The sequence below is a fragment of the Hemibagrus wyckioides genome, linkage group LG13, assembly GCF_019097595.1.
Source record: "Hemibagrus wyckioides isolate EC202008001 linkage group LG13, SWU_Hwy_1.0, whole genome shotgun sequence".
Taxonomy (NCBI): Eukaryota; Metazoa; Chordata; class Actinopteri; order Siluriformes; family Bagridae; genus Hemibagrus; species Hemibagrus wyckioides.
Window position 1 is genome coordinate 25363630 of NC_080722.1, and position 11346 is coordinate 25374975.

Sequence of the window (11346 nt, forward strand, 5' to 3'; positions counted from 1 at the left end):
TTTTGTTTGAATGTAAATCTTGACATTTCTCTTTCCCTCTCTCTCTCTGTCTTTGTCTGTCTCTCTCTCTCTCTCTGTCCCTCCCTCTCTCTGTCTCTCTGTCTTTGTCTCTCTCTCTCTCTCTGTCCCTCCCTCTCTCTGTCTTTGTCTCTCTCTCTCTCTCTCTCTCTCTCTCTGTCTCTCTCTCTCTCTGTCTTTGTCTCTCTCTCTCTCTCTCTGTCTCTCTCTCTCTGTCTTTCTCTCTCTCTCTCTCTCTCTCTCTCTCTCTCCCTCTCTCTCTCTCTTCCTAAAGCCAACCGGCAAAAACGCTGTGGTTTGACCGCAAAAAGTATGTCACTGTAAACTTCCTGGTTCAGAAGGCGACAAACGTTCAGGTGGACATCCAGGACACTAAAATGATCCTAAGGTGAGAAGTCATTGCTTACAGAGTGCCGTGCATAAGTATTCACCCCCCCCCTTTATTCCAGAACTTTCCCCTAACACATTACATTAGAGTGGACATTAGTTATAGAACAACTTGTTTTGGATTTAAATCTCTTTTAAGTGACCTGTCCAACTGTTCTGGTTTCCTCTGCTCTAATTTAAACATAAAACTCTCCTGGCTCTGACTCTGATCTACACAACAGTTCACTCGAAATGCTTCTGTCTCTCGCTTCATATACACGGAACCCTGAAATGGTTCTTTCTCTAGAACCTTTCTGAAGGGTACTTTGAAAAGAAGGAAATGCACTTCTTTTTCTTCTCCTTCTTCTTCTTCTTTGAAAATGTAGGCATGAAAACACAATAAAATTCAAATAAAACACAATATAAATTTATTTCAACAAAAACAACAACAAGGCTTTTACACAGAACCATTTTTGAGGGAAGATGTTCTACTGGATGGGTACAGAACCACACAGAACCTCTTTTTTTTTTTTTAAGAGTGTAGAACAATCACTGGCTACAATTCCAGCTGCAAATCCTCTGATCCTGGAGCTCTGTCGGATTGGATGGAGTTTTTAAAAGGCAGTTTTCAAGATTTGCCAAACGGATTGATGTCTAGGGCTTCGATTGAGACATTAAAACACATTTTTTTTAACATCTCCAGTCTGGAAGATGAAGCTCTGCTCCTTTCTCATATCTCTGAAGTCTGTTGATTCGTAAATAATTAAGAATACTTCACTGTTTGTAACCCGACAAAAACCCGGACAGGTTTTAGGGGGTGAATACTTACGCATGGCAACTTCTGATCTTAAATATTTACGAACATTATTAATAATTCATTCCTTTACCTCTTTTGTGTTGCAGCTGCAAAGATGACGACGACAACAACATCTATAACGAGATCGAATTTTATGATCGTGTTCACAAAAGTGTAAGATCACAAACCTCACGTGAAAAATACAAAATTCACTTAGGTTCACATCAGTCCAAGTGCTGTATATATATCTTGTTTTATTTTTTATTTATTTTATTTTATTTTATTTTATTTTTTGCAGCATGGTTTCAACTGCTTGTCCTGAGCACATCCAAAAGTCAGAGAATCTGCTGTTTTATTTCAAAATTTATTTTAATTTATTGAAAAAATTCCATTGAAATAAAATGGAAACTACAGGCCAAGCACATGAAAGTGTGCATTTTACATTAAGTAAATATGTAGATAAGTAAACCAGGAACAACATGCAGCCAAAAACAACAACTGTCGCAAGGATGTTGATGTTATTCCTGTTTTATTTGGCTCTCTGAACTAAAAGACCAGATGTTAGACCAGATGTGACCAAAACATAGCATGTATAGTAAACAGTGACGGTGCGGTTGGACTTTAGGACCCTGCAGGATCGCATAAGCCAGGCTGCTTCATTGCTGCGTGATGAAGCAGTTGATGAAGCCAGTGAGGAATAAAACACCAGGTGGTGTATGGTTGGAGGTGGTGTGATGTAGCCTTACATACAGCATGTCTACTGTAACAGATAGATAGATAGACTTTATTGATCCCACAAGGGAAATCCTTGTGTTACAGCAGCTTAGTCAGTTACAAGATACAGCACACACACACACACACTAAAATATAAGAAACCTTAAATTTAGAATATAATAAGTGAAATTAAAGGTAGTAGTGCAGATATGAAACACAGTTGTGGATTTAACCATATTTTAGTGGCGAGCCAGCCAGGAGCATGACATATACCAGCAAAAGACCCAAATAACCTGAACTGGGACTGGGACTGCATGCCTACATATTCTCCTGCATTTACATCACAGTACACATGTGTAAACTATATCAATATATAATGAATATGAAAAACCTTGAGAGTCTAGAAAAGTGTTAATGGTTGTAATAGTGCAGTGTGAGAGTGTTATCACCGGTCACACACAGGTGAACTATTGTACAATGTTATTGTGAATGGTGTGTATGATAACGTATGGTTACATATTCTCTGTAAAAACCCCAGTCTTTTGGAGAATCAGCTACTCTCACTCTGTAGTGTGTTGTAGAGTAGGTGAGATGGATTGTCCAGTTTGTTCAGTGACCTCCTGTTCCTTAATGATTCAAACATCTCCAGTTTGTGTCCAATGATAGAGCCAGCCTTGAGAATTAGCTTGTTAATCCTGCTAGCATCTCTAGAGTTATCAGCCTAACTGAAGTTGATTAGTTCAGGTAAAGCTAGGTTGGGGGTTTGATCCCTTGTGCCTTTGGGGTTTTCTTCCAGTTTTCTCTATTTTCTGGTTTCGTCCCCCAGGCCTGCACTGATTCGCATAGTGTGTGTGATTGTGCCCAGTGATGTGTGTGTACCCTGTCCACTGTGTCCCCCACATCTGGTTATGCTTTGATTCCCCTGGAAGGTCAAGGTTATCAGGAGAGTCTGTAACAATAGCTTATTATAATAATACCACAGCTTATTCAGACTCCTACCATCATGTAGATGCTACAGGAGTCCAGAAACAAGAAGAACGTGGCTGAAAAACAGTCTTCTAATGGACTTTTACCAAGCATTACCCCACCCTTCCTACACACACACACGGACATTTACAAATGAGAATGTGAAATCTTTTAATTTTAATCTAAAGTAACTTACAAATGAGGAGCTACTGCAACCATACAAGATTTTTAATTGAGTTACAGAGGAGCAAAATCCACAGATGGGTAAGAGAGGGGTAAGAGCTAGTTGGGGTGGTGAGTTAAGTGTTCATGGAAGAGGTGGGTCTTCAGATTCTGCTGAGGCTGGAAGTTCATCCTCCACTGAGACGCAGTCAGTTGGAAAGTTCTGGAAAGGGATCACATGCCTTGCTGAGTAAGCGTTACCGGGATCTGGTGGTTGTAGGAGGGAACATAAAGAAGAGTGTTGAATGAGGGGGTTGTGCTGATCCAGACCAGGTCTTGAATTTGATGAAGGTGGTTACAGGAAGTGGACGGAGACAGAGTGTGTCGTTTTCTGATTCAACTGTTTTCTCAACCATGAGGTTATAGAACACTAATTAATAACCTTTAACCAATCAGAATGAAGAATTTATTTAGTCATGTAGTGTTAAAAGGATCAGAAATATTATTCGAGACAACCTGGTACTGTTAAGCAGGACAAAAAGGCATAATTTCCTCTATAACAAATTTCTTTTTAATGTTTTAGGATTCCAGGGAGAAGGTACTTGACCGGACCATTAATGTTCTGATAAGAAAAATGAAGGACAATGTCGCCTGGCCTCGTCTCACTAAAGACACAGCTAAGGTAAAGAGAATTCTTTTTTGCTATGGTGAAGACGTGGCACACTGTGGGAGTCATTAGTGTCCTGGTTTGATCGTGACCTCTGAGAAAGTGCTTGCTAAAACTTTTCACACTACACTTAACCCTGGAGTTATCGTCGTTCAAAATCCTGCTTTTGACTCCGGATAAAGGAAGGAATCACACTCGGAGTTCTGAGATGAGGATGGAGCAGTAAGCAATGATGCTAATGTACCCAAGTAAACAAAGGTCTCTCTCTGTGCTCAAATGGAAATTCTCAGGAGACTTGAAACAGGCAAGAAGGTTGACATGGTGACATTATTTGTGTGGGACAAGCCATTATTAAAAGCAGTTGTATACTTACAGAAATATGCAAGTAAGAAGTGTTTAGGGATGTAGTGTGAAAAGCCTTAAACAGCACCAGAGTAAAGGTAGTAAGTGTGTATTGGGTAGAAGTGAGTTTTCATGAAACAGATCAGTATTGAAGAATGTCCATTATAAGCTGATGTCTGTGTTGCTGTCCTGATCCACACAGCCAGCCTGGCTATCGGTAGACTTCGATAACTGGAGAGACTGGGAACACGAGGAGGAAGACGGCCAGGCCGAGTTCGAGCAGTACATGGATGTGAGTACACTTCCTCGTCGCTGCTCGCACAAACTCGGGCATTTTATCTAAAGGATTTAGAGACTTTCCATAATTAATGCCTCGAATCTCAGGACATAAATACTGAACTGAATATGTGTTCATTCGAATTTTGTTTTTAATTTAAACATAGATGCTGTCTGATATGAAACAGAAAGGAGAGCCCCCGAGCATGGATGACCTCGACTTTGATGTAAGTGCACTGGTTTTTTTATTCGATTGCTAGAAGTTTTTATATAAAACAAAGAAATCTAAAAATAACACAATTACTTCCACAGAGCGACTGAGAGACTCTGCCTTCCCGAGGTAAAGCTCTTCACCGGAAAAAAATCTTCTTAATGTCTAACACACTTTTATTTTTGCATACTAACAAAAGTTCCATACTTTTCTTTCTTACAGATTTTTCACTCTCTACAAGACTCAGGAAAAAAAACAGCTGACTAATTGACCCATTTAGAGTTACATTTAGAGGAACATCCTGGTTCGTCTACACTGATCAGGCATAACATTATGACCACCTGCCTAACCTTGTGTTGGTGCTGCCAGAACAGCCCTGACCCGTCCTGCACTGTGTGTTCTGACCCCTTTCTATCAGAACCAGCATTAACTTCTTCAGCAGTTTGATCAACAGTAGCTCGTCTGTTGGATCGGATCACACGGGTCAGCCTTCTCTCCCCACGTGCATCAATGAGCCTTGACCGTCCATGACCCTGTCTCCGGTTCACCACTGTTCCTTCCTTGGACCACTTTTGATAGATACTGACCACTGCAGACCGGGAACACCCCACAAGAGCTGCAGTTTTGGAGATGCTCTGATCCAGTGGTCTAGCCATCACAATTTGTCCCTTTTGGTCAAACTCACTCAAATCCTTACGCTTGTCCATTTTTCCTGCTTCTAACATCAACTTTGAGGACAAAATGTTCACCTGCTGCCTAATATATCCCACCCACTAACAGGTGCCATGATGAGGAGATCATCAGTCTTATTCACTTCACCGGTCAGTGCTCACAGTGTTATACCTGATATATATACACAGAGAGAGAGACAGAGAGAGAGAGAGAGAGAGAGAGAGAGATTACAGTGTTGTGTACACAATACACAGTCATGTGTATTGTCTGATAATCAAATCCATATGAAGACCTGGCACTGCTCACAATGTTATACCTGATCGGTGTATAAAGACTCCATCCAAATAATGCAAAATGAAACTTCCCACATTTTTAATCTAAAAAAAAAAAGAAAGAAAAAGCATAAAACTCCTGGTAATTTTTTTTTATTCTAATAGATCAGACTAATTGCAGTAAATAAACCTGTATATTCTGTATAAACCAGTCAGATTGGAGAATTCAACAGCGCTGTGGTATAATTGATATTACTTTTATTTCATTTATTTTTGGTTAACTAATCACTGTTATTAGTGTTCTACAATATCTGAACAATTTGTTCTTTTTTTTCTTTTCTACGACAATGTCTTGTGTAATAAATGTCTATAAATAGTAAAAAGTCATTCGTAAACATTCTGCACTTTTACTCTTACGGTTACTATCAGAGATCAGAAATAATTTATTTATTTATTTTTTCCCTTTTTTTTTTGTTTTGTTCCAGATATTTCTGCTCCAACAGGCCACGCCCATTTAAAAAATTATTATTTTTTTTGTAAAGGAGCGATTTTTATAAAAAAAAAGGTTCTTTGTGTATTATATATGAGCTTACTCTGCTTATAGGAAGCCTCGGGTATAGGGAAAAAATAAATATTTTTTAACATTAGCAGAAAATATTCTGGTAAATATAATAATAATTATTAATAATTAAATTAAAAAAGATTTAAATATTTTTCTGCTTGTGGAATGGAAAGAAAATACTTTTTACACAGATTTTTAAAAAAAAAAACCCGTAAATAATAAACAATTAATTCTACTAATTCTATTAATTCTAGTTTAGGTTTAGCTACAAAAATAATGATAATAAAAAAAACAAAAACATTATTAACCACTTTTTAAAATCAATAAGCTGGACAAATTGAAAGCGATTTTGTCCATGTTTTCCAAAAGAATATTTTTTTCTTTTCCTTCCCTGTATTGTTTCACATCCCTGGTCACTATAAAAGAAAAATAATGCTAAAAGAGCAAACATACCATTGAATAAAGAAGTGTTCTAACATCCTTAACAACGTGCTCAGCATCCAGTGATGTCCCACATGGACCGCTGTTGCTCAACTGACCTTTCTTAGCTTTTATAGAGACGTCACATCACTCTTCCGATTACGTCAGCTCTCGCAGATGCAGGGTGGACGTTAATGTGTACCCCCCCATGTTAATGCAGTCATTAATTAATCTCCACTAACCCACTAACTCGACAGACTTCCAGTACCTGAGCACAGAGGAGCCGGAGATGTGACAAAGGAAAAAAGCAGAGATAAAAAACGATAAGGATACAATCTGCGTCAGAGGGTGTGTGTACGTCAGAGGGAAATAGCAACACATGGATGACCGATCTGGACACTCACAAGACCTTCTTCACCTTCTTAGACTGTGCATTTCTCTAGTAATATAAATCACTAGGGCCTCTGTTTACTGACCCTGCTTCTGTCTTGCATTATATTCTCAGACCTGAGCCAATAAAAATACAGAAAATTCAGAATTCAGAAAACCCCCTCTGTCTGACTCCCATTTTGCACACAACCTTCACGCAGGAATAGAAAAACAGCGATAAGCTTGTTTGCACATTCTGTGATGTCACACGGTGCTGATCCTCAGGTCTTCTGGTAGCACAAACAAAATGTCCTGCTCACGAGCTGCAGTGGAGGTGAAGGGCTAAAAGAGAACAACAAGGCTGTTAATGTTTAATTCTGGTGCTCTGTAGGAGAATGTGCTGAGGGAAGGGGGTTTGCATTGTGCAAAACAAGTGGAAGTATTTGGATTTTGTGCAAAGTAAAGATTCCTTTTAAAAACACTGAGTTTACAATAGTAATGACCAATATCTCATTTATTCAGTATAAATAAGTATACTGTGGTTGTTCTGTTTATTTATTCTTTTTTTTTATTTTTATTTTATTTTACTTTACTTTTGTTTTATTTCATTTTACTTTTATTTATTTTACTTAAATTTAATTTAATTGTATTTTATTTTACTTTACTTTTGTTCTATTCTAATTTAATTAATTAATTTCATTTTATTTTATTTCATTTACTTTTATTGTATTATAATTTAATTGTATTTTATTTTACTTTATTTCATTTTCTGTTTATTTTACTTAAATTAAATTTCATTTAATTTATTTTACTTTCCATTCTTTGTTTCATTTTATTTAATTTAATTTTACTTTTCTTTTATTTCATTTTGATATTTTATTTAACTTTTATTTAATTTAATGTACTTTTATTTAATTTCATTTCATTGTTGGAAGCCCATTATATAGTAAAGCTATTGTATACTATAATAATACTCCAATCCTAAGCGCCTCAACATGCTTGCAGGAGAGCATTAATTATTAAACTCATACTGAAACTAGATGCTATATTCCCTCTGTAAATATGCAAGTGGAATGGGGTTTCCTGACCCCACGCCCCCATTTAATATGATTTAGGATGGTACATGATCTATTTTTAATGTTTTATGTAGCGTACTATATATTATCTGTAGAAATCTGTACTGTTTAGTACTTGACTTTACTAATTCACACTCTGCAGTTTCTACTAGTCAAAAAATCTGGACATATATCTATGATTTTTATTCAGTAATTATTCCTGATAATAATTCAGGAATTGTTCATTGACCATCAAAAAACATTTACAATTTTATAGCGAAGCTCTGGAAAGAAAACTTGTACAGAGAACCAATTTATTTGTGTTTCTTTAAAGCTTCAGTGGTTTGTGCCATCTCCCATAAACACGCCAATAGGTGGACTGGATGAACGAAAATGCTGCTAGGAGTGTGTGAATGTGTGTGTGTGTGTGTGTGTGTGTATGGTGTCCTCTTGCAAGCATACATGACATGAATGAAAGAATTTTGTGAATGGTTCGGTTTAATATACAACATAAAAATATGTAATTAGTACAGAAAGCAAAAAGATCCATCCGAGCATAAAGGATGGCTTCGGTTAGGGTTTCAGCACAGATTGGTGATTTTAATGCTCAAAGCTGATTAAAGTCATTAGTTATTATTTAACAGGTTAACAGGTTGATTAATTGTGTGAGAGTGGGGGAAATCACCAAACGGTGCGGTCAGGATTTCTCTTTAGAACACCTGTATTTACTTCTGCTCTTAAATGCACAGATCATTTAAGTTTTATGACATTCATAATCTCTGAAGTCTTCACCAGGACGACCTGCACGGCAATTAGTAACTCGGCATTGTACGATCCCACACGTATAGAGTGCTGTCTCCGGCGAGTAGTTCAGAGTACAAGAGCTGATAGAAGGACCTTTGGACATGTTTTTTGAAAAGAGTCCAGTTGTAGTGAATGGACCAGACTCATTCAGAAGATCAGGACGGAGATTCCCCAACAACTGCAACAATGGATTCAACTGAAATAAACCACTCTATAACTGGTCATTAATAGATTCTTAAAATCTAGCAGTTGGTGCAGAAGACCTTCAGCTGAAATTTTAAGTTCTTTACAGAAAATCAAGGGTTTGAGATGTCAGAAGATTTCAGAATGGGCTTGGCTGAATGGTTCTCAAGCACTAGAGGTATATATCTTCAGCAAAACATGGAAGTGTGAAGCCTGATGCTGGAGAAGAACCTGAGCTTTGTTGAACATAATCCAATGTACTGACCTTCAGACTGAGAGCATTTATCACTCACCATCGTGAACATCTGAAATAGCTATCTATGATGCTTTTTCAACTTTCTGTTCTTGTAAAAACAAGGACAAACCTCTAGGAACGAGTATGGTAGGAACTAAAAGAGCAACGGCACTCTTTACGAATGACAGAATGTAAAAGATTGTGTGGTTATCTGATGGGAAGGTCAAAAAGTCCAGGAGCTGAAGAAGAGCTAATGACAGGGCAATAGAGCCCATCCTGAAGGGGGCGCTGGGGCTACTCTTGCTCTCGGTATAGAGCGGTGAGTGCAGGCCCAGGCCCAGACCGAACAAGGTGCCCATGTTACGCATCAGGCTGGCGAATGGAGTGGTGTCCATGTGGACCCAGGCCGGGTTCACGCACCATTTCTGAGCTTTTTCCAGAGTCCACAGCAGATCCACACCCACAGCCTTCAAAAGAACATAAAATCCCACGGCGAAAACGGTCAGGAACAGAGTGATGTTGAAGTACCTCTGCAGGCTGGTGTTATAAATCCATTGCTGTCTTGAGAATATTTCAGCTACAATGATACCTAGCATCAAGAGACAAGAGTTTGTTTAATGATAGGTCAAAGCCACTTGGGTAATTCAGCATAGATGCTGCCAAAGAACAAGCAATGGGGAAATGTCCCACCTGAGATCACTCCACATACAACCTGGTGGGGGAAGTGGGCAGCAACATAAACACGAGACATGCAGACTAACAGCTCCACCAGCCCCAACAGCATCCATAACACCATCTGTAAAAGCCTGGAGGTAGACAATGTCTCAGAATTGTTCTATACAGTATTAAACATTTCTACTTAAGACTTCTGCATACTTCATGCAGAGATGTTTGGCTGAATTCCCAAAAAAAAAAACCATTACGTAATTTCAGAGTAAGCAGAGGTCACCTGGATGAGATGATTCATTACACTTTGTGGAGTCATGTCATGAATTTTGCCATCATCGTTACAGAAGCACTTGTATGCAACAGCGACACACAACCCTTGCAGATGTTATCTCTGTATTATGCTGAGGTCTGACTGTAGTAATAAAGTATATACAGGCTGTATATAAGCCTGATTTGTGTAAAAACTCACCAATAAAGCAAAGCAGGAGGTTTTCTCTGAGCAGCAATGGCTAGCAATGACGTGACCATCGCATACGCCACTGCAGCAGAGCCCATTGCATGACCAGAAGGACTTCCTTAAAAGAAAGAAGCAAGCACACGTCTCTCAGGCATGAGCCACCAGCTAAGGTTTTAAACACGTTTCTTATTCTGTTTATTCAGATGAGGGCTCAACATAAGGTCATGCAAATGACAACATGAGTGCCTACATGCAGACAGTGATGCAAAAGTTGTGAATGGACAGTTACTTCAGACAGTTACTATCTCTTAGCAAATAATCAAGGCAATGCCTAATAGTAAACAACATGACCACAAGATAAGATCAGAGCCATGCAAAGAGCCAAAGTAGGAGAAGGAAGGAGTGTTTTCAAGTCATCCAACCATACCAGTTTAATCCAGGTCAAAGATTTATTCCTATCAATGGGCTGATTTCAAAGGTAGTCCTTAGGTGTATTAAGATAACCCAAGACAAGAAAGACATCATGCAGTACGTTTATTACCATCTCGGTTGCGTAACCGTTTACAAGAAGAAAATTAGACTGATCACGCAATAAGAATCGATATGATCGAAGATATATTACAGTAATCACAACAGTTGCAGAGCGTGGCATGCATTATACCTGGTCCGGTCTCGCACGTGATGGGAAGCTGCCTCAGAGCTGGTGCTGAGTCAGTGCCATAAAACCTGGTCTCATGAACCCACCAGTAAGGCCTTTCTCCAAAAAGAACCCTGCAAAACCGAATGCTCACTGAGACGCCGAGAACAGTTTGAACAATATTCTAAAACACAATTTTCAGAACTTCTTACCATTTCAGCACCAGGTTAAGCCAGTCCCCCACCACACCCACCCAGATGAGCTTGATGCCAACGTCCCTTTTCAGGTGGAACCAGATGGGGAAGAAGATGAAGAAGGTGGTGTGGAGGTCCGCAATATAGGAAATCAGCTGAAACCAACTCTCATAGGCAATGTACTCTGTCTGCAAATAGACTGCCAGACTCACCCCCCAGCTATGGAGCAGATCCATGACTCAGTGACAGGCTGCTTAGCCCAGCACAACCACTGACGCACCGATGATGGGGATTGAAGC

General features: G+C 38.9%; 2 protein-coding genes and 1 long non-coding RNA gene across 7 annotated transcripts in view; 1 reads left to right on the forward strand and 2 right to left on the reverse strand.

Annotated features, from left to right (window-relative positions):
* ptges3l (prostaglandin E synthase 3 like) overlaps positions 1-6570 on the forward strand; it is a 7641-nt gene extending 1071 nt beyond the window's left edge. Inside the window, exons 2-8 of one of the 4 annotated variants that reach the window (XM_058405537.1) lie at positions 293-406; positions 1288-1354; positions 3606-3704; positions 4234-4323; positions 4475-4534; positions 4620-4647; positions 5948-6570. In XM_058405537.1, the coding sequence (XP_058261520.1) occupies positions 293-406; positions 1288-1354; positions 3606-3704; positions 4234-4323; positions 4475-4534; positions 4620-4628 (439 nt within the window). In that variant the 3' untranslated portion in view covers positions 4629-4647; positions 5948-6570. Of the gene's footprint in view, positions 1-292; positions 407-1287; positions 1355-3605; positions 3705-4233; positions 4324-4474; positions 5591-5947 lie in introns of those variants that run through there. The other 3 variants (XM_058405536.1, XR_009206290.1, XM_058405535.1) reach the window with 3 other exon arrangements.
* Positions 1362-7360, reverse strand: LOC131363217 (uncharacterized). 2 transcript variants are annotated; one of them, XR_009206291.1, is made up of 3 exons: positions 6478-6610; positions 3057-3289; positions 1362-1940 (listed from the first exon to the last, which is right to left on the reverse strand). It is a non-coding gene; the product is annotated as an uncharacterized LOC131363217 (long non-coding RNA). The 2 variants fall into 2 exon arrangements; XR_009206292.1 differs by lacking the exon at positions 1362-1940 and adding an exon at positions 6849-7360 and having other exon boundaries at positions 1947-3289; positions 6478-6712.
* Positions 7361-8284: 924 nt separating this feature from the next.
* g6pc1a.1 (glucose-6-phosphatase catalytic subunit 1a, tandem duplicate 1) lies at positions 8285-11283 on the reverse strand. Its single transcript, XM_058405416.1, has 5 exons — positions 11066-11283; positions 10878-10987; positions 10229-10334; positions 9781-9896; positions 8285-9679 (listed from the first exon to the last, which is right to left on the reverse strand). Exons 1-5 carry the CDS (start codon positions 11281-11283, stop codon positions 9174-9176), a joined length of 1056 nt encoding a protein of 351 aa, XP_058261399.1. The 3' UTR covers positions 8285-9173.
* Positions 11284-11346: the final 63 nt, after the last annotated feature.

What these genes read in the sequence shown, in the direction of transcription:
- g6pc1a.1 (XM_058405416.1), bottom strand. Translation starts at nt 11,283, where the DNA reads ATGGATCTGCTCCATAGCTGGGGGGTGAGTCTGGCAGTCTATTTGCAG. An exon ending in CTTAACCTGGTGCTGAAATG is followed by an intron (nt 10,988 to 11,065) that starts GTAAGAAGTTCT and finishes TCGGTTTTGCAG; the next exon opens with GGTTCTTTTTGGAGAAAGGC. An exon ending in CACGTGCGAGACCGGACCAG is followed by an intron (nt 10,335 to 10,877) that starts GTATAATGCATG and finishes CTTTCTTTTAAG; the next exon opens with GAAGTCCTTCTGGTCATGCA.